Source organism: Mastacembelus armatus, chromosome 24, assembly GCF_900324485.2.
Source record: "Mastacembelus armatus chromosome 24, fMasArm1.2, whole genome shotgun sequence".
Lineage (NCBI taxonomy): Eukaryota > Metazoa > Chordata > Actinopteri > Synbranchiformes > Mastacembelidae > Mastacembelus > Mastacembelus armatus.
Window position 1 is genome coordinate 18,859,806 of NC_046656.1, and position 27,765 is coordinate 18,887,570.

Here is a 27,765-nt window from a genome sequence, read left to right on the forward strand (position 1 = left end):
CACTGCCCAGTTACTGTCTGCACACAAATCATTTCCAAGCAGATTATAGTTGGTTGCTTATCACAGGTCAGTGTTAGCCACCGTCTGCGATTGCTTGCTGGACCACGTGTGTTTCTGTTTTCCCTGGAAAAACTTGAGACCGGTGAAAACATGGAAGCGAGAAAGTGTGTGTGCTGACAGGGCCAGGAGCTGTTTTATCAATCCCAGGAAGCCTTGCTACCAGGAGGCAGGAACAACAGCCACTGGCTCTGAGAGAGGGGATTTTCCTCCATCCTGCTCAGTTAGGATGCAGAACAATGACCAAGTTACTCACACACACACACAGTGACCACTGGCTTGTGTATTCTCTGTGTGCTCATATGGACTGACTCACAGCAGGTTGCACTTTGAGCTCTGAGTCCTGTGATCTCTGCTCCTTTAGCTGTTTTCGGGTGGTCCGACCTTTTACCCCAACCTGTTGCATCCAAAAGACTTTGCCACTGGAGAGTCAAGAGCAAGAACAAGAATAAGAATAAGAACAGGGCAGAGAAAGAGGCTCTGATCTGTTGCTGTGTCTGATGTGACCCACTTGTCATGTGTTTTGTTTGTTTGTTTGTTTCTCGGGGGTTAGACCTCGTCCCTGTGCTGCCCTGGTTTTCTTCGCTCCTTTGCATCAGCTCGTCTCTTCTGTTACTCACCATCCTCATATTATCTCTCTCACATTAACTCTGGTTTAGTCAGTCTCTCACCGTGCTGTCACATTTTCAGTGACGGCTCCTTTTGCTTTTTCCAGTGTCATTTCTGTCACTTGTGTCGCCTGCAGTGCTGGCTGCTCTCCAGTTCTTGTGCCAATCCCACACCGCAAAGTGAGAGAGGAGCGAGCAAGGTCCCAGTTGGAAAGCGAGAGAGCGACTAGTGTTGCAGCAGTAATTGGTCAGGAAGTGGGCTGCCTGGATGTGCAAGCTCCTCTCCCCCCGTCTCTCTCGCCCTCCCCTCCCAGTGGGCTGTCAGTTCCGTTGCGTTTTGCTTCCATCTGTTCCCCCCACCACCACCACTCTCTCTCTCTTTTTTCCCTCAGTGTTTGTCTTTCTCTCTCAACTGACCTCATACAGTAGAGGTGTGGACCACGGACAGGGCCGCCTTGACACGAGCCCTACCTACCCCTCCAAGTCCGTCAGAGTTGCTAAGAAACTTTTCAAATGCCCGGACATGGATGTAACCTGTGAGAGGATACTGGGATACGAGCAGCTGAGGGAAGGGTAATGATGGGAATGTCTCTCTGAGGTGAGTGACAGGTTGTCATGGTCTTTGTGTGTCGCCGTAAACTGCCGGGACACAGAGCGTGGCTTCAGTTTGTTGATGTGCAAGCTGCTTTACTTTACTGTGAGTGGTTCTGCTTTCTATCAGACGTACTGTACAGGAGCTTTCCCCTCCTTAAAAGCCCAGGTCTTTATTTAATCATAATTATAGAGGTCTGTTCCACCAAACCCAGACTGACCTCCAATTACTCAGCTCAAACTTTCAATTTAGTGTAACTGTAATGGCACCTTTGTCCACTTGTCCAACTAGACACCCTGGCAGACAGCTGCAATCAGGCAGCAAGCTTCTGTTTAAGCTCGGGAGTCGCTGACTGCTGCATCTGTGGTAAGGCTGAACGGTGGACATGACAATAATGATGCTTTCACTTTGATAGGACGACCAGCAGAGTGTTTTCACTGGAGCTGTTTGTTGGCCTATAAACCCAGTGTCTGGGAACAATGTTGTCACAGCAGTTGGGACTTTTTTGGTTAGAAAACTATTATTAGAGACTTAGCTTAGCTTTAAGGTTGATATAACAGTGAGACATTGTGTAGCTTCAGTACATTGACCTCTTATTTTTACCTTAGTGCACAAATATGTTGTGTGTGTTCTCCTTTGTGGTGTGTCCTCATTTTGGGAGCTTTAACTAGAACACCGACTTGTGAAGGGCACAGACTTGCTGACAAAATAGGATGGACTCATTAAATGTCCTGTGTGACTTCATAACTTCCATTGCTGGCATGAATCTTTAAGCTGTGATTGCTGGTTGATTATGTTATTGATTTATTTTGGCCCTGGTCTGTTTCCCTCTGTGCTCTTTGGTTCTAATTCACGTTCTAATTCATCGTTTTATGTCTCAGATCTCTCTCGGAGAAAACATCTTGATCTTGGAAAGAAACATCCTGAAAGTTACCAACATTTAGTTTCACATGTTTGGCCTGTATGGGATCATCTTTAAGTGTATTCAAATATCAGTTTTAAGAAATATGCAAATGTACACGTAAAACATATGACTCACCCAATCAAAATGTAGTATTTTAATTGTATTTTGAATTAAACATGAGTACTGTATTGACATTATTTAAGAACCTGTCACGTGTTTCCTTAATGGGAGAAAAGTCCCCCTGTCTCCACTCTGTTGGTCTCCTTTCCTGGAGCGGGACCCTCGTCCTGCATTTTAATCTGAGGCTAAACACAGCTTCCTCCGTATATCCGCCACACATGCTCACGTACTCACTCAACACACACACACACACACACACACACACACACACACACACACACACACACACACACACACACACACACACACACATAAAGCCTTCCACACTTTTGGCTCCTCAACTCAGAGTTAGACTGTACAAATGTAAAATGTGCATAAAAATGAGGCATTTCCCCCCCAGAAAGGAAAAAAAAAACACTGTAGGTATTTTCCAGTGCACTGAAGCCCCCATAGACAAATGATATTCAGTTATTGGAAATGAATGTTAGAATTCCTACAAACCAGCTGCTTTTCTGCTCCTTCGCCCCCTCTGTCCTCATTTCTGCCTCCTATTGATCGACTTGTCCTTTATCTGCATCTCTTAATGTGAAAACCAACTCTCTGCGTAGTTGAATACTGACATTATCTCCTGTCGTAAATAGTTTTCATGGCCACGGTGCCACCCTGCTGTATCATTAGCAGCGGCTGTCGCTGCTGACCTTGTTGTTGTGGATGCAGCAGCTGTAGTTATTTCTGTGTCGCTGTTGTTGTTTAGTCTGCTGGGATGGCGAAGACGCTCCTTTTCCTGGTCACTCCTCTTGGCCCCTATGGCCAATTCTGGGGGATTCCTGTTCTTATATACAGTAAGCTGTGCCTGGGTTAGATTTCTGCCCCGCAACACTCGGAAATTCCTGGACTTGTCCTGGCACTGCGAGTAAACCTCTGAGGCCTGGGGGGGATACTAGCTGAGAATCTGGAATCCCCATTAAAAGTGGGAAAACTATATCACAGAGTTCATCAGGATTGCAGATTTCACTTTGACAAAGTTGGCATTTACTTACTTTCTTGTTATTAATGGCCAAAGATGTCCTCGTGATTTATATTCTCCGATTCTCCAAGTGGCGTGCTGTGCTGCATCACTTACTGGACAACAAAAGACCACTTGAAGTGAAAGCTGAAGTACATGCGTCATTAAAAAGAGGGAATCAACTCCTTCAGTCTCACTGACCTGCTGATGGGTCATTGATTGCAAAGTCACACTGTGCAGCCAAACATTGTTCATATCCAGTAAACGTTGAAATCTTGCAGAGATCCTGAACACCAGACATGCCAAGATCACTTTAGAAGCACTGTGTATAAAATAATATCTGTATTCAGAGATAAGCACAGATCTCCATCCTGTCAAGTCCACAATACCAGGATGCTGAAACTGAAGCATCTAAATGAGTCTTTCATAATTCATTTTATTCACACCTGTGCCTTTGTCAAACTGTATGTATGAACTGAAGACTCATAGCTGTTTTATCAGGTGAACTGAATAAGGAACAACCTGAAACAGAGAATATGTCAGTGCCAGACAGTGAAAAAAGGTTTTTCCCACCTTAAAGTAACCTAAGCGGGCAAAAGGACAAAGCTGTGTGTGAAGGTTATAATGAAGAGCTCAAACAGCAAGAACAAAAGCTTTAAAGGGTCGGCAACACTTAAAGAATCTGTGTGAGGAAACATAAAGAGAGTGTGTGTCTGCAGATGATCCATCTTGCCAATGACAAAGACAGACGGGGTCACAGAGGGAGGGGGAAACTGTATATGAATGACCCCTCCACCCACAGGCTCCTGTCATTAGTCACAGTCGCACTGAGTCTCTGAATCTGTTTCTCTGTATGCTCTCAGTTTAGTCGCCATGTGCTGGACACGTTACCACAGAAACGCAGTCCTCACGTTAAAATGTGGACAGCTGAGAAAATGAAGAATCTGTCAGGCTGTCTGAGCTGGAGATTGGACCTGATTTCACACACACCAACACACAGCCCACTGCAATAACAACCATCAAATTAGTGCTCCACCTCTCCCCGCCTGCGGCCCTCCTCCCCAACAGGACATGCTTAAGTGGTTGAGGACAGTTTTTATTACACACACACACTAAAACTTCTTCAAAAGGCTTTTTATTTCAGACTTTACAATGCTGTTGGAAAACAAATGATTGTGTGAGTACCAGTAAAAGTAGCATAGAGAGTGTATGAACCCTGTGCCCTGCCTCTCTGTTTGCACTTCCTGAGTGTTATGAGGAATGGAGTGGTTTATTGGCAATAAGGATTTTCTTTCCTCTCTCCCTCCGTCCCTCTTTCCATCTCCCTCACTGTCTTTCCACATGCGACCCTTCCTTGGAGATGAATGCCTTACTGTCGTCATAGTGACAACCGCAGCGCTGCGGCCCTGATCATCTTGGCAACCTCGCAAACTCTCAAACCATCAGTTTCAACTGTGGATGCATGGAGGGAGTTTCTCTGTGTAGGGTCTCAAACTCCTGCTGCCTTATTATTGCCCTGAAAAGGAGCAAGGTCTGTTGGGAAATCTTCCTCTTATGGTTTATGGTGATGACATGCTTTGTGGAGCATGGGCGGCATTGTAAAAGTATTGAAATCACATTGTTGGCTTCTGTAGTGCAGAAATGATTAGTCAATTTATCAGGAGTGAAAGATAAATCATTTTGATAATCGATTAACAAAGACCTCCATCAATTTATTAATGTGAGAAGTTTAAAAAAAACCACAAAAAAAAAGCCAAGTATCTCCTGACTCATAGTCTCTAATATGAGTCCGGTGTTTGTAGTAAACAAACTATATAGCACTTGAGTCATAATGCTAAGCTAAACTGAGCTAAATGCCTTCTGGCTCTAGCTCCATAGTAAGAGTAGGGGGGTCACTTGAATGATTTTCTAATGCTTGACTTGCTTTACAGCGACAGATGACAAGTGCTTTCACATTAATCACATTAATCACTGGGTTAATCAATAATGAAAATAATTAGTTGGAGAAATCTCCACGAGCTGCTGTGATTTTCTTCCAGTGCGAGACATTTTGGCTGAAAGAGGTTTTTTTTTTTTTTTTTTTTGTTTTTTCCCAGATGAAACTGCAGCCAAAACTCTGAGCTAATCTTTGATCTTATCAATACCCCCAGTCTTGTCGTCACCCTTGCATCTCTCTGTGAAAGTACTCTGCCTGCATGTGTTGCAGCTCATACAGCAACTGACATATCCATTAAAAGAAGAGGAATATTTACATCTCTGTTTGCTCTCCTGCAGGGCGTGGGGGCCGTTCATGCGTACAGGGGCCATCAGATAAGCTGGACTGCTGCTGTAGGTTTCTGTCATCAACACTTTGTGCTTGGCTGAACTGAGGAGTTTATAAGTTGCGCGTGTGTGTTTGCAAAGCCAGAGGTGCTCATTATGGACCGGGTGTGTGAGAGTGAGTTCAGGGTGCAGGGGCAGGGGGACGGTGTTTGTATTCGGAGTATAGAGTTTTGAGGGCTTCGTGGGTCACTGGACCCTCAGGCCATTAGAGAGAGAGGTCGTGCTTCCTGGGCTCTGGTCTGTGTCTGTGTGTGTCTGTGTGTGTCTGTGTGTGGGGTTCAGGGGGTTTCTATTCTTATATTGGCAGGGAGCGGGGGGTGGTGTTAGTGAGACCCCATGCTGCTGGGACCAGTGCCTGTCTTTAAAGTCGAAACGACAAATCGTTGACACATTTGCTTTAGTGCTTGAGAATGAGGACCTATTGTCTCACATGTGTCTTCCTGTTGGGTCCTATGGACTGAGCTATAACTGACCTCTGAAATTACACACAGAACATCTGTGGATCCCCACCTACTGGTTCACCAAGATGGTGTCAAGGTAAATTTGACATAAAGAACCTATTTCCTTCCGATATTAACTTTTTTTTTTCAAATTAAATATGGATTGAACTGGTCACTGATTAATATATTTTGGCAGCAGGGAGCAACAAACCTCAACACGTGGAAAACCAACTGAAATAGGTTTGTGGAGCTGAATATCTATCAAACACCAAAAGTTGGCATCAGATTCATACACATATTTCTTCTTTGTCCAAATGTATTAGCACAACATCTAATGCAGACAGGGCTCAAAGGTTTGCATGTTTTGTTAAATTAAAAAGACAAACATGTTTACAGCTTATTCCACGAAACAATTCAAAGATGTGTCATTTTGCTGAAGCCATTTGCATCAGTATCAGTAGAGACACAGGCCACAAGGGTTGGAAACTAGTGCCTTAGATTACTGTTTATCTGTGTCCATTCCCTCTGATGTTCACGTTCATTTTCAATCTGGTGAAAAAAGTTCCTACGCTCTCTCACTCCACTGAGTTTTGTGCACCCATGCTGCCCTGCCTTTCTCTGATCTGGGACACAATGAGCAGCACAGTGTTTTGCAGTGGACGAGGAGCTTTTGTTTGAGCTCTATTGACACACACACACACACAAGTGTTGCCCACCCTGTAATAAACCAAGGTAAAAGTTTGAATCTTTGGAGCAAAAGAAGAAGACAGAGAAATATAACGGGGAAAAGATAAAAAAGAAAAACGAGGGAAAGACTGAGGAAAGAGAGGAGGCACTTAATGTGGAACTCCCAGCTCCTTGTAATTTGCTGTGGGAGAGAGGGAGGAGGAGTCAGGGGGAGGGGAATACCCAGCAGGGAGGGAACAGGAGAGAGCAGAGGCCGTTCATTCTGACACACACACACACACACACATACACACGCACATACCAACACACATACATGCAGCCACTCATACGCTCACATGCAAACACACAGGAACAGTTTTGGACACACATGTATGCAGTGGATGTGTTGCCACAGGAATAGAAGCGTTGAGAAAAAGGAGCAGACAGAGGAGATCCTCAGAAAACTCAAGTTTCTGTGTGTGTGTGTGTGTGTGTGTTCAGGAGAAAACACAGTCTCACTCAGAGTGTATGGTCCTGTTTATATCTTTGAGGAGCGGACTGCACGTTTGGCCCCAGGAGGAAGGATCAGCAATGACTGAGACAATTTGGGAAATGTAAAGGAGTTTTTAAGGCCTTGCTGTGAATACTGTTTGGAATACTCTGGATATGTAAGATGCTCAGGAAATCTGGTTTTCATTCAGATCTGCGCTTTAAAATCTAACTTCTGTTAAAGGAACGCCGAGCCAGCTGCAATGCCTACTGGTAAGCACGAGCTGTTTAACTCAAAACTTAACTCCAACTCTGTTTTTTAGACATACTAAGTAAAGTTTCCAGGCATATTGAAATTATTGACAGTCCCACAACCTTTCCCAGAGGTGAAGTCTGTGATGTGGTGGGACTGGATTTTGCTGTCAGAGGTGCTGTATGTCTACAAACCTCATCAAAGGGGCTCAAACCATATTGATGTAGAACGATACCCTGATTTTTTTTTTTTTTTCTGTGTATGTGTGTAGTCAGCAACATGAAGCCTGTCGCTCTGGATATTTCTTAGAGTGGTCAGTAAAAGATGAATTTGTCTGGCATCACAAATATCAGACAGTACCTTTTGAAATACCAGGTCTGCTTACTAGTCTGTGGTAGTTTGGCTTCTTGGTCTTGGGGGCTCTTTTGTGCAGTGGGTGAGATATTTTTCCTCAGCTGACAGTGCTGAGTGAAGTGTCTCTGCAGTGCCCGTCTCTCAGCAGTGCAGTTGTATGGACAGTGTCTCCTGGTTGTTTTCTCACTCCTGGTGTTGAATGGAGCCTGTTTGCTTTCCCGCAGATGTAGCAGGTTAAAAAATGACACTGAGACAATGGTGAACACAGCTTTTTCCTGTTTGCTCATACTGGTGGTTATAAATTTTACTTTTACTCATTTAGTTTGGTGTTAAATGCAGGCATTGCAAAAAACTACTAAACTGTTTTGCATGTTTTGTGTTTATTAAAAACCTGCTGATACTTATCCAACATCTTTTGTCTTTAAGGTTGATTTAAACACAATTGCTGGAAAATAAATTTAAGGAACTGAAAACTTTCTGCTTGGCTTTTGTTTTGATACAGGATCTCTGAAAGCTAACACGTGTGTCAGTCTCCTCTTGCTGGATGAAGGTTTGACTGAGTGTTGAAATGCCTTTCTGCAGCCTGTGACCCAAATTAGAGCCTTGAGGGCAGCAGTTGGGGGGGGTGGCTGAAATGGGGAGAGAGGAGAGAAAAGAGGAGGGGGGAATAATTACTGTTCAGAGCAAAGTCTTTGGTTTAGAGGTGCCAGAGACAATGGACTCCTCCGTCCTCCTCCTCCTCCTCCCACTCTGCTGGCTCTCCCAGTCCTCGGGGAGGACATATGGCCCCATCCTGAGCACTCGTGTGCAAAGAACTGCAGCCTAGTGGGGGCAGGTGCCTTTGGAGTAATCTAAACAAATCAGTAGTTTTCTAATCTCAATGTCATGGTCCAGTGTGCATCAAAGTGTGTGTGTGTGTGTGTGTGTGTTGTGTTTAGGAGCTGTAGGACACACCCCTTTGCAGGCTGAGGTGGATGCAAAGAGTGTGGTGGCAAAACTTTTTTTTTCTGGGCTGAAATCCAATCATGTCAGAGAATGAGGCTAGTGTGTCACTCTCAGAGGGAGGACAAGGGTATGTGCAGCAGGGGCTGCATGGCTGCACAGGTGTGTGTGAGAGTGTGTGTTTGTGTCTTAAAATAGGGGGCAGATCTTTTTTTTTTTCACTAAGAGGCTAAACTCTGGTTCAGTCAATTAAAACTATGCTGCACATTCCTCACTGATGAATCTCACAGTCCATACCAAGCAGAGAAGCTCTCCACTGTAACTTTAGTTCACATCTCATTAACCCAACCTAAAGAGAAGAGCCTGTAAATCTCTAAAGAAAATGTGTGAATGCACCTGCACATGTTAAACGGTTAATGATTGAAATGGCTCTGACATGAGAAAAAGCCATTTGCTGCTAATTAGCCTCCCAGCTGTGCACGTGTTTACCTTCACCGTGTTTTGTGAGGCTGTGAAAGCCACAGGAGTCATTAAGTCTCACATCATGTTTAAACTTCGGTCTTTACCAGTCATGACGTGTGTTGGGATGTTTGAAATACTGTCTTAAGATTGTTGGAGCTTGTGCAGCTTGTTCTGTGCCAACACATTAAAGGAGGAATGCTTATTGTGTCTTTTACCTCTTTTCCCGTCTTTCTCCACATTATAATATATGTCCTGGTCAGCGCAGCTCTTTGTTGCTCCAGTGATAAGTTCCTCAGCAGAAAACCCACCGTCTGCTTTCAGTCCCTTCCTCCTCTCTCCGCAGCTGTTGCAGTGTGAAATCTTGAGTGACACTTTAAGATCCTTAGCGTCAGTTGAGATCAAGCTTGCGTCTTTATCAGAAAACAGAAACTGACCTTAAGTGGACGCTGCGGAAGATGCGAGACCGTAACTAAGCAGACAGCAGCAACAGACGGGATTTCAGTCGCTTCATTGTGCTGTTGAGTCTCAGCCTACAGGGAACAAAAACCTTCCCTACACTGGCTGTGCCACTTTAAAAGATGAAGGTGTAGGTACTGAGGGTCTGGTAGATTGGTTTGACATAGAGGGAGCTTGTCTCAAAATGAGACAGTGAGTGGGAAATGGAAAAGAGAGAAAGCAAGAGGGGGCAGTGGGTGACCTTTGACCTTCCCACTCATCTCTTGTTCCTACTTTCATTCCTTTGGGTCTTCTCCTCCTCATTTCTCACTCTCCCGCAGTGACATGTCCTCTTCTCACCATGTCTCCCCATTTTTTAAAGTATCACCAAGATGCTTCCAAAGTGAAGGCAGTGTCACTGGACCGTAACACCCAGAGTGCTTTATCTTACATCGTGTACAAGCATTAAAAACTAATCCATCCTGATCGTTGTCATCATCACCCTCTGGGTTCAGCCATATCTCCGGTGCTGTTGGGTGTCACAGGGCTGCAAACTCAGCAATAAGCTGTGTGGGGCTGAACTCAGTTGCCATCTGGTTTCAGCAAAAACAAGATGTCCACAGACTGACAAGGCAGATTAAAGGATCCATGACTTGTACAGTGTGTGGTCAGGTCCCGTGTGGTTAACTCACTCCTCTCTGTTCCCTCGAATTTTAGTGATGATAAATATTACAACCGTTTCATTTCCAAGTAGTTTCCAAGTAGTGCTTTGAGATGTTTTTCAGCCTCAGACCGGCTGTTTAGTGGACAACATCTGGATGGATGTTACTGGGCAGTTGTTGATATTTAAAAATATAATAAAAGTCTTTAAGTGGTCCACAGATAGACTATTGCAGGTATAAGTCCAGCCCTCATGAACCAGATTTGTATGTTTTTTTTCATTCCTAGTTGTGCTTTGCAGGATTTTGAATGTCTTTGCTTTAGGCTTTGGGTTTATTTCTTATTCTGCCTATTCCATTTTTTATTTTAATGTAATTTCTATTTAAAATGGTCTTAGGATCTAACTGAAAGATGCTTAGAAAGGCTCATTGTAGGTGACAATTAAAGCAATTGAAAAGATTTAGTTCCAGTTTTTATGTATATGATAGAAAAGTAATGATATAGAACAATGGTTGTTATATACTATTATTATATTGCACAAACACAACCATGCATTCAGATGGGACTCAGTAATTCGAGTGTGAAATTGGAGTGTTATGAGCACATGTGCTCCAAATGCAAATATGAGCCTTGGCGGTCTGTAGTGATATACACAGACCGGTCCATGTATATTTTTACATTGTAAAGTATATCCTTGGAGAGGGATGGTCTGAGCCCATAGGAATGTCATGTGCAGATTTTATGGACACAGCAAACAAACATGGTGGAATTAGTTTATGAGCTGCTGAACATATTCTCAATCTGAATGTGGAATAAGATGTGGAAAGGAAGGAATGTCAGGAGTCTGTTATTGACATTATTGATAAGAAAGTGAGATATAAAGCAAGAAATAATCTGAATAAAAGAAAGAACCATAGATGGTTTGCTGTTTTTAATAATCCAGAAAAGCCTTTTTAATGAAATACTCACCACCTGAGCAGTTAACCCGTAGACCCAGAGCTAATTTATACTTTATACCTCCACACTGCCTCAAGAGTCAACTTGAGATGTGTATTTTGTCAGCTACCCATGTCTATAATGGTCTATGTGGTCTTTATTGGCCACTATAATTATTTCTTCTCTCCATCCTGGACAAATTTAATGTGAGCCTTTAGACTTCACCAGACTAAGTGGGTATTTTCCAAAGCTACAGCCTTTTCAGTAGAAAATCCCCTCTGACATTCTCAAAGCTGTTTTTCTTACTCAGGGATCCTCCCTGGAAGTGGCATTTAGGTTTTGTTGTTGAAACCAACACACTGTACATTGTCACTTTATTACACTTTTAAAACAATGATTATGGAGACCACAAACCTTAAGTTAAACACGGGTATTCTTCCAGATGTTCTATATCTGAAATCTGCATGTGAAATAATATGAACTTTTTCATGGTGTAAATTCCCACGTCAGACATTCACACATCAATTACAGAGCAGTGACAGGACTGTTTGTGCTGTTGGAGCTACCGCTGACGATTAACAGGGCAGTAAAGAGACGAGGCTGTTCACAGCTGTTTGCTGACCACTCCAGGATAAAGAGCCCTTCAGGTGACCATAAAGACCGAAGTGTAAGGGTTAAGTGTAGCGTGAGTCGTCAGACCTGGCTGGACTGGTACTGAGGTCTGACTGCACCAGTAGGAGGAAGTTATCAGGTTTCTGTTGACGCAGCAAAAGCAAAGTTTAATGTGTGAAGAATTTATCATTATTTATTTTTTACCCTCAGCCCAAAGCATTTTATAAAAACATGGTGGCATCTGTGTCTCATAACGCTCACATCAGACTCCTGTCATGGATTAAAGGGTCTAATTCCAGATTAATGAGTAAATAAAGAAGCGATTCTGTTGAAACTAGTGCAACACTTGAACAGACACAGTCACTTTGATCCAGTTTGACAGCCAGAGGTTTTTAGTAGCTGTTTGGAAAATTGAACATGAGCACTGCTGATACAGCTGAGAGCTGCAGGACGTCTACTGACCTTGTGGTGAGATTGTTTGGTGACCGTTCACTTTCAGTTTCATTTTATGCTCCTGTGTATTGTTATATCAAGGTTACTGCAGGTCACGATAAATGAGTGAGTCCAGTTATCGAAAGTGAAAAGAAAAATCTAGATATGATCCAGATGAGCTGCTGAATATGAATCAGAGGTCCTGGAAGTATTTGACGATCAGTGTGTTCTGTGGAAAGTGCTTTTAAAACCAGTTTCTACCCCAAATTATTGTAATAAATAATTTTCATTTATTTTCAGATAATCTGAATAACTATATAAATCCATGCTACAAACACGACACTGTCCTAACCAGTAACCCCCTATGTGACTCATAGTATTGTACCCTTTGTGTTTTTGTCTGCTCAGTCCTCTGTCTGGCTCCTCCTGGTTCTCGTTGTTTGCCTTCCAGACAGGCCTGATGTTCAACATATTAAAGTTGGCTGAATAGTAAAGCAGTCCCGGCTCTTTGTTTCTTTCAAGTGAAATGAAAGCCTGAGATTGAAGCCAGATTGTTCAGCCGCTCTAGTCTGGCAGTCTCACAGCGCTTACACACTATCCTAATCCTCACACACACACACACACACAGACACACACACACACACACAGACACACACAGACACACACACACAGAGGAGAAACAGTCCCAACCTGCATGCTGAGGGCCATAATTAGAGATCATTTACAAGGATCAGGTTGAACATAATCTGGACAGGAGGTAACTAAAGCCTGGCCATCTTTTCTCTATCTATGTGTGCGTTGGGAATGGTGTGGAGGTTATCTGTGTGTGCGTGTGTGTGTGTGTGTGTGTGTGTGTATGTGTACAAGGGCCCGTTCACCCAGGAAATGACCAGGGTGTGTCCCAAACATGAGGCTGGAAGGTGCGAAGGAGGGGCTGGGTAAACACAAGATGGAGCAATCTCTCTCTGTGATGTTTGGGTTTCACTGCAAACGGAAACACGTGATTCCTCTGTGTTTGCTCTCCATGTATTTGTGTGTATATGTGTGTGTGCAGGTTGCACATGTGCACGCAGCCTCACCGTATCTAGTTTTAATAGCTGCTGTGAAGACCATTAAGTTATTAGCTTGGTTAGTGTTATCTTTGGAGTGATAAACCTAATGCATTTTCTGTGAAACACACACCCCATAGATTTACATACATCACCTACTGTGATAAGGGAGGATATATCAAAGATTCGTTAAAGGACAAAGAAAATGGTCAGTTACCTATTAATGCCATGGTTTGCAGAATAATACAACCTTTGTGCATTGTGTACGGCAACTTGAAAGCTGCTTGTTGCTTATCAGAAAGCCAAGGCTGTTCTGTGTGTTTCCACCCACCCGATTCTTTCTCATGCTCTCATCTGTAATTGTTAAAAAGTGGGTCAGCCTCGGCAGAGAAGCATTTGGACACACACGCACAGGGAATCAGCTCCATACTTGTTTGAGGAAAATAGAGTTCGATGGCATTTCCGTGTTCGGATGCTCCAGGTCTTTCCTGCTTTTCTTGGCACGGCAGCGGAGCAAAATTAAAACGAGGGAAAGCTGTGATTCAGCACATCAGACTGTCCATACACCGTCACGTTCTAGATGTGCATTTCATTACACACAGTATAACCTCATGAACTGACTTCGATTTATGTTCTACTGAAGAACATGTAAGGGATGGTTCAGTGAAGAGAATAGTTTGGCAACAGGACGAATGATTGTGTGCTTCTGGCCAGTGTCACTGCTCAGCCAGTTAACCCTCACCCGTCATGCTTTTCAGTGGACAGATCTATGCTGATTAGTTATGTTATACATGTATTTTCCTAAATGAGCTATGCCTTTAGCATTCAAAACTTTAAATAGAATCAAATGATGCTGTTTGTCTAGATATTTAATTAGATTAGATTAAATAAACTTTACTGATCCACAAGGGAAATTCTTGAAACATATTAAATAATACAAATGAAAACAGAATGGAATAATAAAGCAGGATATACAACAATTGTACAATAAATGTTAAATTTGAGCATGTTTTTTCTGCCCAGTGTGGCCAAAGAATAAACCTCAACTTAATATAAATACAGGTTGACAAGAGAAACATGCAGGTTGTTTTTTAACTTGGTGTCAATGCAGAAGCTGCTGCCAAAGTCAAACCTGTGATCTTCTCATCACAGACCAGTCTAACAAGCATGTCTGCTGCTGAAGTGCTCTGAAAAGAGGTGTCTCCATAGAAAACAGACCTGCAAGGTACCTGTTTGAAAGGTGAGAGAGTGGGTATGCACCGGGGTTCTGTGAGCTTGTTCTCAGTTTCACGTTTCATGTTTTTGAATGTGAGCCTCTGATCTCCGAGGCTTTGAAGTGAGATGGGTTTAGGCTGAGCTGGTGCTGCTGGCAGCGGGGGAGAAAAACTGTCCTATGGGGCACAACACCAGTGCTTCCGGTGTCCAACTGACTTGGTATGAGGCTCTCTGTCCCCCTCTTGGCTGCTCGCTGTGTTTATTTGCTCCCTGTTCTTCCCATCAAAGCTCGCCTTTCTGTGAAGCAGGACGTTGGAAAATGTTGAGGGAAACTTGGAAAGCTTCTGTCTGACATTCTGCATGTGTGGTTTCACTTCAGCCGGCCTGACTGTGGGGCCTTGGGAGTCGTAATCATATCCTAAATGATCTCTCCACAGACACAAGGTTCTGAGCCAGTTTGGCACCGACTCAATGCCAGACTCCTGTACTTACACACAGACACACAAACATACAAACCTGTCTGTCTTCTGTGGACATAGAGCTTTCATTCATTGCCTCAGAGTGAAGTGTTCTCAGTATTACACCGTTAATCTTCTCATCAAACTCCATCTCCATTTCTCTCTCACCGGAGAAATGCTCAGACACACACTCGCACAAATATCTTAGAAAGCTTCTGTTTGTGTGGGTGTGTTTTTTTTTTTACGCTAGTTCCTCCTGAGCAAAATGTTTCTTGGGGTGGAACTGAGGACAAATCTGTGGGAGCTAGTGGTTCTCGCCTGGCAGGTGGTCAGTCGGACTGTGGTCAGAGGGAATGTCAGGGGAGAGACTGGGAGAGTATGAAAGTGATATTGTGTGTGATTAAATTACAGACAGTGAATCTCTTATTAGCAGGTGGTTTGAAAGAATGAAACACAGGGCAACTTTCTAGCCTCAATAAATCTTTTTTTAGAGCTGAATTATTTCTGTAGAAAGATTAGATTTGACAAATTATCACAAAAACTTGACTTAACTGTCTTACTCACATTTGTAATTCTGCTGTTGCTACTTCCATGTATGAGAAAAACAGATGTAAAGGTTATGAAGTTTGATATTTTGGACTCTATAAATAAATGAACAGCTTTTCTTTGGCAGACATCAACAGCTCTACTGCTGAGGCAGATCTTATGCTGCATTATGGCAATAATGGAGGTAGATAAAAACAGAGGATGATGGTAAATCACTGACAGCAACAACATGTCTTGGACATACGGTCTGCAGTAAGCTTTAATTTAGAAACACAATCCCAGCAACAAATGAAGCTGATTGTCTAGACTGTGGTCTCATTTGTTTGCAGTAATTGCAGCCACACATCATGATTAATCACCAACATTTCAAAAACAAATGGGCATCATCATCGTTTGGGCTACACACACAGACCAAAACTAACACTCTGCCACAACAACCCAAGTGTGTGCATGTTGCTGCAGGTTAGTACAGGAACAGTTTATAAACCAGGATGTCCAGTTTGAAGGTTGCTGGCAACAGTCCTGTAAGGTTAAACAAATTAGCGTAGTGTTTGAGTGCAGTGGTCACTGAACAGGGAAAACAGCAGCTTGTGTTTTGGAAAGAACAGTAGGTCAATTAATGACCAACATATTTGGACCAAATTTGATTAAGAAAAATCTCTTGCTTTCTCTCATTTTCTCTCCAGACAACTATAACTACCTGCCTGATGCGTTGCCTCCTCTTCCCGAAGTCCCGGACTCCGGTTCAGTCCTGAGCTCCGTCGATATCCCAGCCCGCTGCCTCCGCAACCCGGCCTTCCGCCACGCGTCCTCGCGCTACTGCTCAGCCTTCAGCATGGACTCCTCTCCAGACAGCGCCGAAAGGCCGATCAGCTACAGCTCCACCTCTTCATCCGCCTCCTCCCGGGACAGTCACTGCTCGCTGGGTAGCCGCTCCACCCTTGTTCCTGCCCCTCACTGTAACCCTGCCACCTCAGACCTGGACTCTGGAGCAATTCGTTTGGAGCTGGTCCCGGCACGGCAGCTGGAATGCAGAGAGGAAGATGTCAGGAATGATGGAGGGATGGACTCAGGGAGGGGACAAGGAAGGCAGGGCAGTGGACCAACTCCACCAGAACATTCAGAGTCCGAGCTGAGTCCAGAGGGAGGAGAGAGAACGGTACAGGGACCCAGGACATATGTGGACCGGGTGGTGCAGGAGATCATGGACACAGAGAGAACATACGTCCAGGACCTGCAGAGCATCGTCGAGGTAAGGACTCACCATAAAAACATAACCTGGTGACTGAACATAACCTTTATAGGAAATCAGATGCAGAAGGATCCAGCATGTTGGCAGGACTTGAAAGGTATATTAGCTCTTTTGGCAAAACAAGACGAGGGCCATGAACAAATCTGTAGCCTCCAAATGTGATTTCTCATCCTTGACCAGGATGTGTGTGTGTGAAGTTTAAACTGAGAGATAATCCCAATAGTTGACCCAAAAATTAGTTGAAGAGAGCTCTTATTTTCAGTGTGAAGTGTTTTCAGTCAGGGGTTCCCAAACATTTTGATTTGTAATCTGAAAAAAAACCAAAACAGTAACTCATCACGTGTATATCTCAAGATGTTCTAAGGCTTAGTTTTTCTTTTGAATTAGAATAAAAGCAAAAAACGACAGAACTAAAACAGGTTTGGGCAGCAGCAGATCATTAATGTGATCCAGTTCCAGCGCCTGCTTGACCTCCTTTTTGGTTTTGTTGTTGTTGTTTTGCTTCAGGAGGAATATGGGACTTTAAATCACCAGATAGCACTCATTGTTTAGGTCTTTGTGGTTTCCCTCACACACGACACACACTGGGAGCCTCAGTACAATAAGGTCACCTGTGATCACATTTAGGGTTTGGCCAAGTTACACGATACCAGCACCTTTGTGCTGCTGGCACATGCACACATTTAAAACTTTTTAGAGCACACACACTATATGCACACACACTCAGGCAAATACACTCCTTTTGTTAAGTTTGCTTTGAACTGCACGGATACACACTGGCTTTAGTGCCTATTGTTGGGGACTGGGTGTAGGGGATTGTATCAAAGGTTGCTCTGCTTTCGTTCTCCCTCCTCTTTGTTTCTCTATTCAGCTCTATTTGTTTCTGCGTGAGATTCATTTTGTCTGATGCTAAAATGTGCAGCACACATGTGATGTGTGTTTTGCATTTGTGTCTCAGCTAAATTTGAACTGACTGTGGTGTGACTGAATGTTTGTGTATTTTGCATGTGTGTATGAGAATGCATGTTTTTGAGCTTTGCCCACAGTTCCCCATATCTTCATACCTCACCCCAGGCTGATGATTCATGGGTCAGTGTGTCTGTGTATTTTTATGCATTGAAAACATTTATAAGGTGAATGGCTTTTCTCAGAAGAGGACAGGAAACTCATATTCCCAAAAGTAAGTAGAGGAAATGAGGTCTGGGTTTATTGATTTGGGCCTTTCACCCCTGATCATCGTCTCACCCTCTCCTGATCCTCCTTCCTGTCCTCCCTTCTTAGGATGTGGAGGTGAGGAATAGGGAGAGAGAGGGGAAGGTAGGAAGTGGGATTTAGCTCTGAGATAGCAATGTCCAAAGGTTGGCTTAACACTGAACAGACCTTCGGAGCTGTACTTAATAATCCTGTCCTTTGCAGACCCTCTATTTCCATTAGTGAATCAGACCACCCAGTCCTGGACGACCACACGTAAACGGCAGGACCACTAATTCTTCATGAGCACTTTGAAAAGACACATGCATTTAGCCTTTTCTTCGCCCTTTTAATGACAGTTCCAGTGAGTGCACAGAGGATGGATTGCACTGATTGTGTCTGCATGAATAGGGCTTTTAACATGACAGTTTACCTATAGCAATGTGAAAACTGCAGCTACTGGACAGCACAAGCACAGTATGTGTTCTGTGTGGGCTGGTCCTGCAGCCTCTGTTTCAATAATCCCTTTAACCCATGCTGCTTCCTGCAAAGGGAGAGGGAGTAGCAGCCTTAATGCAAATACAGACACAGAGCTCAGATCTGTTTTTTTCTTTTCATCGAGACCTGGAACACATCATCAGGAATGTGGAAATTAACTGGGAACATTGCTTGGCCCTCAAAAACGTTCAGTGTAATGAGATGTGCATTGTCTGGTGGAATGACTTCCTACTGCGGTGCGATGTGTTGGTGCGTAGGAAAAGTGTGTACCCTTGAGGAAGTCAATGGTACACACGAGAAAGTATCAAGTTTGTACATGTTATGTCTGACGCTTAGCAGGGAGTGTATCTTCAGGCGTGTGTGAGTGTGTGTGAGTGCGCATCTGAACGCTTTCCATTGTGGCGCTCACTCTGGCTGGATGTGATGAGTGGGTCGGGTCTGGTCGGGTCCCCCTTAGCTAATAAGGCATCACCTTACACTTTACCCAGATAGTCAACAAAATCTAAACACAACCTCCTGGTGTGACCCCTGAAATAATCACCAGCCTCGGTATAAGCAGGATTTTCAGTCTGTAAAATCCTCTAAACCAAAATAATGACTTAGAGCTATTCTTTAGCCTTTAAAACCTACATTTTCAAGATGGCCGTCATTGACTATTTTACTATTCTATTTTATCTCTCTTTGCCTAATAAAACACAATATAATGGGCTACTGCTCAGTGTCAGCTATTAAAGATAATTTTACCAAGAACAAAAACCACAGCAGCAGACTGGAAATTAGGCAGACAGATTTGAGGGAGTAAACGGGGTAGTGTTGTGTGTGTTTGTGCAACTTGAAGGCAACCTGGTTCTTTTCTCTGGTGTCTTTAATGCCTGTCCTGCCCAGCTGCAGTGGTCTGTGTCGGTGCTGGGCCCAGGATGTCTCCACCTCCTGAACCCCTATCCCATATCTGCTAAGGGTTTAAGGTTTAAATACAGCTGCACTGATGGCTGAGACCGTTTTGTATGTGTGCGTGTGTGTGTGCACACGTCTCCTGTATGAGTAACTGTGTTTTGGGTTGGACCACTGGGTTGGCAACTTTTAGCTGCCTGCAGGAACAGATACTATCTGAGCTTAACCTGACGAGCACGAGACGCTTCACAGTACGCAGCCGAGAAACAGACACAGAGACTTTCTGTCTCTGTTTTTTTATTCTGGTTCAGACTTTTATTGACTCGAGACCATGATTGCACGGTTGAAATACACACATATACCAGACGTTAATGACAAAATAATAGCAGGAATTAAATACAAGAAACATCACTACCGCCCTGTAGCAGATGTAATAACAGTGTAAGTTTATTACTTTACTGATTTCAAAAGGCTCAAGTATTGCTGCAGAGTCTCAAACACATGTAATCACTTCTCCCTACACACAGAAAACACAGTTTCTATGAAGAAACTTTCCTGCACTGATCGGCCCATCTGTCTTTCTCTCTCCACCTCTCACTTTCTACCTGCAGGGCAGACTGAGCACTGAGGCTGCTGTTTAATCACACAGAGACGTATGAGCAGTCTTCACTAACGGCAATGATGAAGGCAGTGATAAGACCGACAAGGACTGACTGTTGTTGTCTGAGCGTTGTTGGCCTCATTTTTGTCAGACACAGTGACCTGTGTTACCTCCTCAAGCTGTTTATACAAAACAACAATGCAGGGATCAGGCAGTGCGTTGAAATAATGGGTATTATGGTTTAGGTTATGGGTAATGGGATAATATACAGTAGTGAAAGATTGCCAATGAAGACTGATGCATCTCAAAGCCTCTTCAGGAGCTTTTGAGCAGCTGGACGACTAATCTTAATGGTGGTTTTATAGCATAATTTATTCATGAGAAATCCCCTTAAGTGACATAATTAATTGTTATCATTAATAACGTAATTGTTCAGAACAGGATTCAGTTTGTGTCACAAAGGAGAGTCAAGTGGTCCAGTAGAGGTGTGTGTGTGCGTGTGTGCGTGTGTGACTCAGCAGGTGTAGCTCTAACACGACTGCTGTCTCCCTGCCTTTTTCCTCCATGCAGGACTACCTGGAGTGCATCAGTAACCAGTCTCGACTGACCTTGAGCTCTGAGGATAAAGGTTCTCTGTTCGGCAACATCCAGGACATCTATCACTTTAACAGGTACATGCACACAGAGCTGTCCACATGTGGCTGCAGACTCAGGCTTAAGTCACACTTAGATGATTGAATTTCACCAGTTAAGGCCATTTGAATAATTTGGGCTGGGCTAACAAGGTTTATCAACAGTGATGACATTGGTTGTTTGTGTAGTTTCACACATTTCTATGACATAACATACTGTATGTATGAGGCTCCAGTCTCAGTTTGGTCTGTGGATTATATTTAACATAAACAGCTGGTGTTAAGTCTTTTCATAGTGATTCTCATTCACAGTTTGGTTCTATCAGCTGCAAAATCTATTTTCATGTTCTAAGCTAATAATGTAATAAGTCTGGTTTCTGTGTGGGATATGTTGCATTTTAATCCTGACTTAGACAGATGACAGGAGGCTGAACTTGGGCTTCTCAAAAAAGATTTAGTCAGTTTCAGTCACACATAAATACCCAGCACACAATAATAGTGAAACAGGGCTGAGCCACCTGTTGATTTCTGGGAAGGGTGTTGCCGTAACAGTCAGGTGTGTGCATATTGGTAATCAGTCCCCGTCTGCATATTTGTGTCCTGCTCTGCAGTGTGTGTGTGTGTGTGTGTGTGTGTGTGTGTGTGTGTGTCTGTGTGTGTGGCCTGTATACAGACGAGATGGCCACGTTAGTCTAGAGACGCAAACCTGCACACTCGTCCTCCCCCCTCTTCAATTCTCAGCTGCCACACACACACACACACACACACACACAAACCAGCCAGTAATGGTTAAATTGGTCACAGTGACCTCATGCTTCAGCCATGAAACAATAACTTCAGCAGTGACCACTGTTTTCCCCCATTGTGTGTGTATTTACAAGCACATTCACAGGAACACACAGGAGCTGCCTGTTTCAATTCATGGAAGTTTCTCGTTTGTTCAGAGCTGAGTGCCCTCAGACCTAATTTCTTTACCCAGGGTGACTATTAATCCTGAATTCACTGCAATGAATCATGGGAGACTCCCTTTATATACATGTGTGTGGTGAAGAAATGAGAATGTGTGTGTTGTTGATTTCTCTGAACGTTGTGTGTTTGCTACAGGGACCTTCTTCATGACCTGGAGAAGTGTAACGCCGACCCTGTGGCCATCGCTGAGTGCTTCGTGTCGAAGGTAAAGATGGTCACCGCCCTATTACGCTTGTTCTCCACCTCCCCCTCCCCCCGTCTCCAGTACACAACTAAGTACCTTTACCTAACCACTGTACTTATTTTAATATACTGCATCTATTTTATGTTAACTCATACTTCTACTTCACTACATTCAGAGAGAAATATTATTATTTTTTTATGACACTAGATTTATTTAACATTGCAGGTTACTTTTGATATTAAATATAATTCTTTAATATTTCACAAAAAGGCAAAGATTAGACAATAAATTTGTATACAAGCTTCAGTATTAAAAATCTAATAAAACATAGTAAGTACTTTTACTTTTCAAAATATTAGGCAGGTGTGAAAGAAATACTCAGATTCTTTATTTTCTTTTTAGTAAAAGTAGAAATGCCCCAAAGTAAAAATACTTGTATTGCATTTAAATTATGATTACACAGTATTTGGTTAACATTAACTATATATGTTGCTGGTAATTGCCCTAAAAACTTTTATTCAAGTAGTATTTTAAATGCAGGATGTGTAACAAGAGTATTTTTGCTTTTTTTTTTTTATTGGTACTTTAACTGAAGTGGTACTTACTGAGCACTTTTTCCATCTCTGCCTACGTGCACAGTCTTCCCGTGCCTGTTGAAACCTGTCTATAGACCTGCTTCACACACACACATGCCCTCTCAGACAAACAGGGGGCAGAAAATGAGAAACTGTTATAAGAGCTAAGGTCCCAAAAATCAGATTCAGACGCTGCTGTTTATTTCGGCCAGTTTTTGTGCAACAGAAGGACGGGAAGGAAAAGAAAACTCCTGAGGAATTTTAAGCAATGTCAAAATGTGTAATCAACTTTTTTTGTTTGTTTTTCACTGGTGGGCGATAATAGTAGTGCTTCATCAACAAATACTGGGCTCAGCAACTCTCCTAACCAGAGGATCACTTGTCCTTGTGTTTGCACGCTTCAGCTTTTATTCCACTCATTCTCTTTGCCCGTCCATGCCCCCTGAAGTGATTATATCCCACGATAATGTGCTGCGATCCAGCACTCCATCTAAACATCTCTACGTCTGATCCCAATCCTTACTGCACTTACACCCAGAACAACTGTCTGACCATGTGTAGGGACAACAAGTGTCACAGACTCCCTAAATACAGCAGCTGTTGTTTTGACAAACCCAATTTATAGCAGCCCACAGCATCACTCGGCGTAATTACGCTCCATAAACAAACCAGCATGCTGACAGTCCAGCTGATTAATGTTACACGTGGTAAAGAAGCTGCTTGGTGAGGTTTTGACCTAATCTGCCGCTTGATTGAATTACGGACAACCTGGTGTTCGGCAGCCAGTATAACACTGGTCATAAAATCAGTGAAACATCCTTTTCCCTGTGGTTTGGCCAGGGGTCAAACTGGGTCAGAGCCAGCTGAAAGCAAGGCTCCAAATCCCATCCTGTCTGGAGCCTCCTGCCTCTGAGGACTGAGCCTGTTTTTCACTGGAAGACTGTTAACAAAGTCATCACTTGCTGACAGTCACAACCTGTGTCCTGCATAAAATCACTTTTTACCGCGACTCTTCTGCCAAACATAGAACGGGGTTAAGTAGAAGTTTTTTTTTTTTAATTTATTCACCCAGACATAGACTTCACTGTTTAGTTGGCTCATTTTACACAGATTTAGGCTCAAATGTAGACAATTTTTCAGAACCTGATGTTAAAATATCATGATTTTATGTATTTATATATAGGTGATGCAGATCATCCTTTTTTTTCCATGAACAAGCATCGCTGACATTTCTTTAAGAGTTTTGGTTGCATTGTATGTCCTGAGTGGGACCACTGCTCACTGGTGAACAAACTATTTAATGATTTTTACACTTTCATTTCTTCTTACTTATCAGTTGAGACAAACCTGAGCTAGATGTGTAGAAAATCTCCTGAAAATGCCAAAAACAATAAAAGATTCTGTTGATAGGGCCCAGATTCATGGTGGGAACTGGTTCACATTTAGAAATAAGCAGCATTAGATTTTCCCATGACTGGATGTTGACTGTGTAGCTGTGTGTGTGTGTGTGTCTCTGTCGAAACTTGAATGGAGTTGTCAGTCATATTTAGTCACCACTGACCATCACGCTTCATTGACATGAATTATTACCTCACAAGGAGAGCTGCTGTTGTCGGTGTGGCCTCCTGGTTTCACAGGCCGACTTCTGGTAAAAGGCTTGTAACCAGAATAGTAACCAGAGTTCTTTTGTATTGTTGAAGGTTAGTCATGGTTGCTAAGACCCAGAAAACCACAAAACCTCTCTTTCACTATCTGCTGTGAAATGTGCACACACACCCACACACTGAAAGCTAATACTTTTTCTAGTACAGCAGCCAAGAATCACATCCCAGCGTAGTGTTTGAAGATCTTGTTGTAAATCTCTGCCCCTCTCTCAGATAATTGGCTGTCTATCCTCATGTTCCTCCCTGTTCGACTAAAACCTCTCTGTGCTACGTGTTGAGTAAGCGTTTGCAGCGTTTTATGGGTTGCTACATGCTGACTGAAGCACAGGCAGCACAATTGCCCCAAGAAGTTGAGCTTTTTTCTCGGGTTCGGGTTCAACACTTACCCGACACCTTGTGACCAGCGTGCTCTCGATAAATCGGTGTAACAACACAACCTGCTGCTTTATTACTTTTCCATTAAAGTGCTAATTTAACTTCAACTTTTTATCTGTGTTTACTATGTAGTGATTCATTGCCACAGTTAAAAAAAAAAAAAAAAAAAGTTAAAATCTATAAATGTAATTTGTATCTTGACACTGTAGATTTTGATTTGTTTGGTTTGCACCATTTATTGGCGCCAGCACACAGTTCAAAAACGCTCACATGCAGCATTTAGATTGGATAATTATATGATTTAACATAGATTGTATATATTTCTGTAGTCTGAAGTATATTATGGAAGTTATTTCAGGCTCTTCTGGTTTCCTGGTTAGGTTCAAAGTGTTTACACTCTGCACAAATCTGTGTTCCATACAGGCATTTATGTATTTTGTGGTCTTGTGCTCACAGACAGAGGGATATTAAGAGTGTGTATTAAGAGCGTGTGTTGGTGTGTGTCATCAGAAATCGATGGTGGCACATCTGGTTGCATTTAGGCCTGGCCTGTGGCAGCAGACTGCTGGAGACGAAGAGGAGAGCTCTGCTCTTCAATTTAGGACGGTTCCCACAGTTCACCTAAGGCTAACAAATCAGAAGCATCTGGCAGTGGGTGTTTTCATGTACATAGGTGGGATGCATTGTGTTTTGTACCAAGGTTGATTTGTTTGCCGCAGCTTGAATGGGATAGTCTATATTCTAAATACCTAAAACAAGGAACATAACATTCACACACACTCCAGTCTATGTAGGTGAATGTCCATATCAGTCTGCATCTGTGTGTGTGCGTGCGTGTGTGTGTGTGTACATGAACCAGGGCAGGCTTCTGTCATTTGCCCTGTGTGTTTATGATGTTGCTTCCTAATCCTCCAACCCCTGGCTGTTTATGGACACAGAGTTCAGTTAGACTGTCACGTTATGCAACGGCAGGGGGTTCATCTTCAGGCCTCCACAAGAGCCAGATGAGGACGACGGACGAAGAGAAAAGCTTTTAGGAAAGAGATGACATGCATCATGAAAGAGAAAGTAGAGGGATGGTGGATGATACAAGGATGAAGGAGCAGAGGGATTTTGTGAGAGCAGGGAGAACGTGGTTCGTTCTAGCTTTGATAAGTCATGCTGCTTCTGATGTCTTTGATGTTCAGAAAGGCATGCAAGGTGGGAAAACTCTCAATTAAAGGGGCGGCGATGAAGTATGAGCAGATATTTAATCTGAGCGCTCAGAGACTTAAAGGCCGGGGTAAAGGCTAATCATAAGCTACATGGTTGGCTTTCAATTAGTAGTAGTGAATGGAGGAGAGAGGATGCTTTGTCTGTGGGCTGAGACTGTGCAGAGCTATAAACATGAAACAACCAGGTACAAGTTAACTAGTAATGAACAGGCAAAGAGCTGAAGGAATCATGACTAGTGCTGTTCTATAGTGTAGTTTAGCCCATTTACTACAGGACCAACCTCTCAAATCAGTATGTGATTAATGCGATCAATCATGAATCATTAACATCTCATCCTTTCACTTCTCCTGCCTCTTGACTTAGTCCTGCTAACTGAAAGACTGATTTGTCTTTGTGTTTTTACAGAGTGAAGAGTTCCACATATACACCCAGTACTGCACCAACTACCCACGGTAAGAAGGCAAAGTGCGTCTGTTAATGGGAGAGATAGAGCTTTACTCAGTGTGGCCGTTGTCTCACCTCCACATACTGTCTTCCCAGCATCTCACATAGCTCCATTGTGTATGTTGATCTATGCATTACCTTTTTATCCTGCCCTGACAAACTGACACGCTCTATAGAAGCCGCCTCAGCAGGAGTCAAAGTGTCTGGCTGATGTGCCTCGGGGTCTTCTACCTGCCTTTCTTCCTCCTCCTTGCTCCATTCTTTCCTCCTTTCAGCCTATTGACAGAGTTGCAGCTCACACACTGACAGATGGGGTATTATAGCTGTCACCTTATCATACCTAACGCCGTTAATGTTTTATTCTGCTTTGTGTGAGCGTGATCCTGTGGGATAGCTTGGGTGGAATAATGTGGAATTTTTTTGTGTCAGCGTGTATATTGTGTGTGATTAAATAGGCTGAAATGTGACGCTGCTCTTCATGCCAGGATACACTGCACTCACCAAACACACCTTCTCCTCTGGCTACTGTTATTTCCACATGTATGAAGAAAGTCACATGCAGAGGAAACTATTTGGCAGCTAGTACTAATACCAGTTTGTGTTTGTGTGTGTGTGTGTGTGTGTGTGTGTGTGTGTGTGTGTGTGTGTGTGTGTGTGTGTGTGTGTGTGTGTGTGTGTGTGTGTGTGTGTGTGTGTGTAAATGGGCTATTGTCAGCTGTTTGAGATAGACCTTCTCCCACATCCACACCACAGCTGGTGACCCCAACTAAGGTCACACACGACAGACACACACACACACACACACACACACACACACACACACACACACAGTAGTACACACACAAACACATGAACACAGCGAGGTTGCAGATGTATCATGGTCATGCTGAGCTCTAAGGTCGGGTTTCCTCCAGAACAATGTAAGGCCTGTGTGCAACTGCACTGGAATTTAGACATGCAGACATGCAGATGCATGCGCACGCACGCACACACACACACACACACACACACACACACACACAGAAGAAAGAGTCAAGTTTTGGGCATCTCACAACTCTTTCGCTCTGTTTCTTTCCACTGTGCATGGGTCCACACTCACACAGCCTCAATTTGCTGCTCTAAAGGCTCTTTCTTCCCTCAGTAGGTCAAAACTAGCTTTAATGACAAGTAAATTTGGTTCTTACAAGGTTGTAAAGTGATGCTGTTTGTAGTAGACTATGTTGATGTGATGTTTCTATTTGAAAACAATACAGGCAATAAACATTTATCATGAAATTAGAAACTAGCAAGGCTGAAATAGGGTTTGGTGACCGCTAACTTCACTTTATTTGTTGACTTTCAGTGGAACTGTAGTGCACACAAATTCTACTAGTAATTCCAAGCTCGACTGTAATTTAACACTTTACAATCACATCTGTAATATATAATGTCGTTTCATGGCACTGAAGAACGATTATGTGATTTTGCATAGATTTGACTGCAACAGAAAAGTCTGCACACTTATTCTAGTTATGTTGCACATTTTATGATGCTGAAAAGTTTTTTCCCTTTCATGTGTTTTTATATGTCACAACTTTCTTTAAGTTTGGTGTTTCTTAGCAATATCTGTGCAATCAGATGTGGATATTTTTTCTCTTGCCAGAGCATACATTAAAACTCTCATTTGTCATCAGTGTCAATTCACTACACATGGCTGACATCTCATTTACTGTGTTA

The 27,765-nt window shown here is 43.1% G+C and overlaps 1 protein-coding gene across 2 annotated transcripts in view; it reads left to right on the forward strand.

Annotated features, from left to right (window-relative positions):
- Window positions 1-1,064: 1,064 nt before the first annotated feature.
- The window catches only part of LOC113137259 (pleckstrin homology domain-containing family G member 1), a 35,559-nt gene continuing 8,858 nt past the window's right edge, over window positions 1,065-27,765 (forward strand). Inside the window, exons 1-5 of one of the 2 annotated variants that reach the window (XM_026318777.1) lie at window positions 1,065-1,263; window positions 16,245-16,810; window positions 20,562-20,662; window positions 21,728-21,797; window positions 26,011-26,057. In XM_026318777.1, the coding sequence (XP_026174562.1) occupies window positions 16,394-16,810; window positions 20,562-20,662; window positions 21,728-21,797; window positions 26,011-26,057 (635 nt within the window). In that variant the 5' untranslated portion in view covers window positions 1,065-1,263; window positions 16,245-16,393. Of the gene's footprint in view, window positions 1,264-7,467; window positions 7,478-16,244; window positions 16,811-20,561; window positions 20,663-21,727; window positions 21,798-26,010; window positions 26,058-27,765 lie in introns of those variants that run through there. The other variant, XM_026318776.1, reaches the window with a different exon arrangement.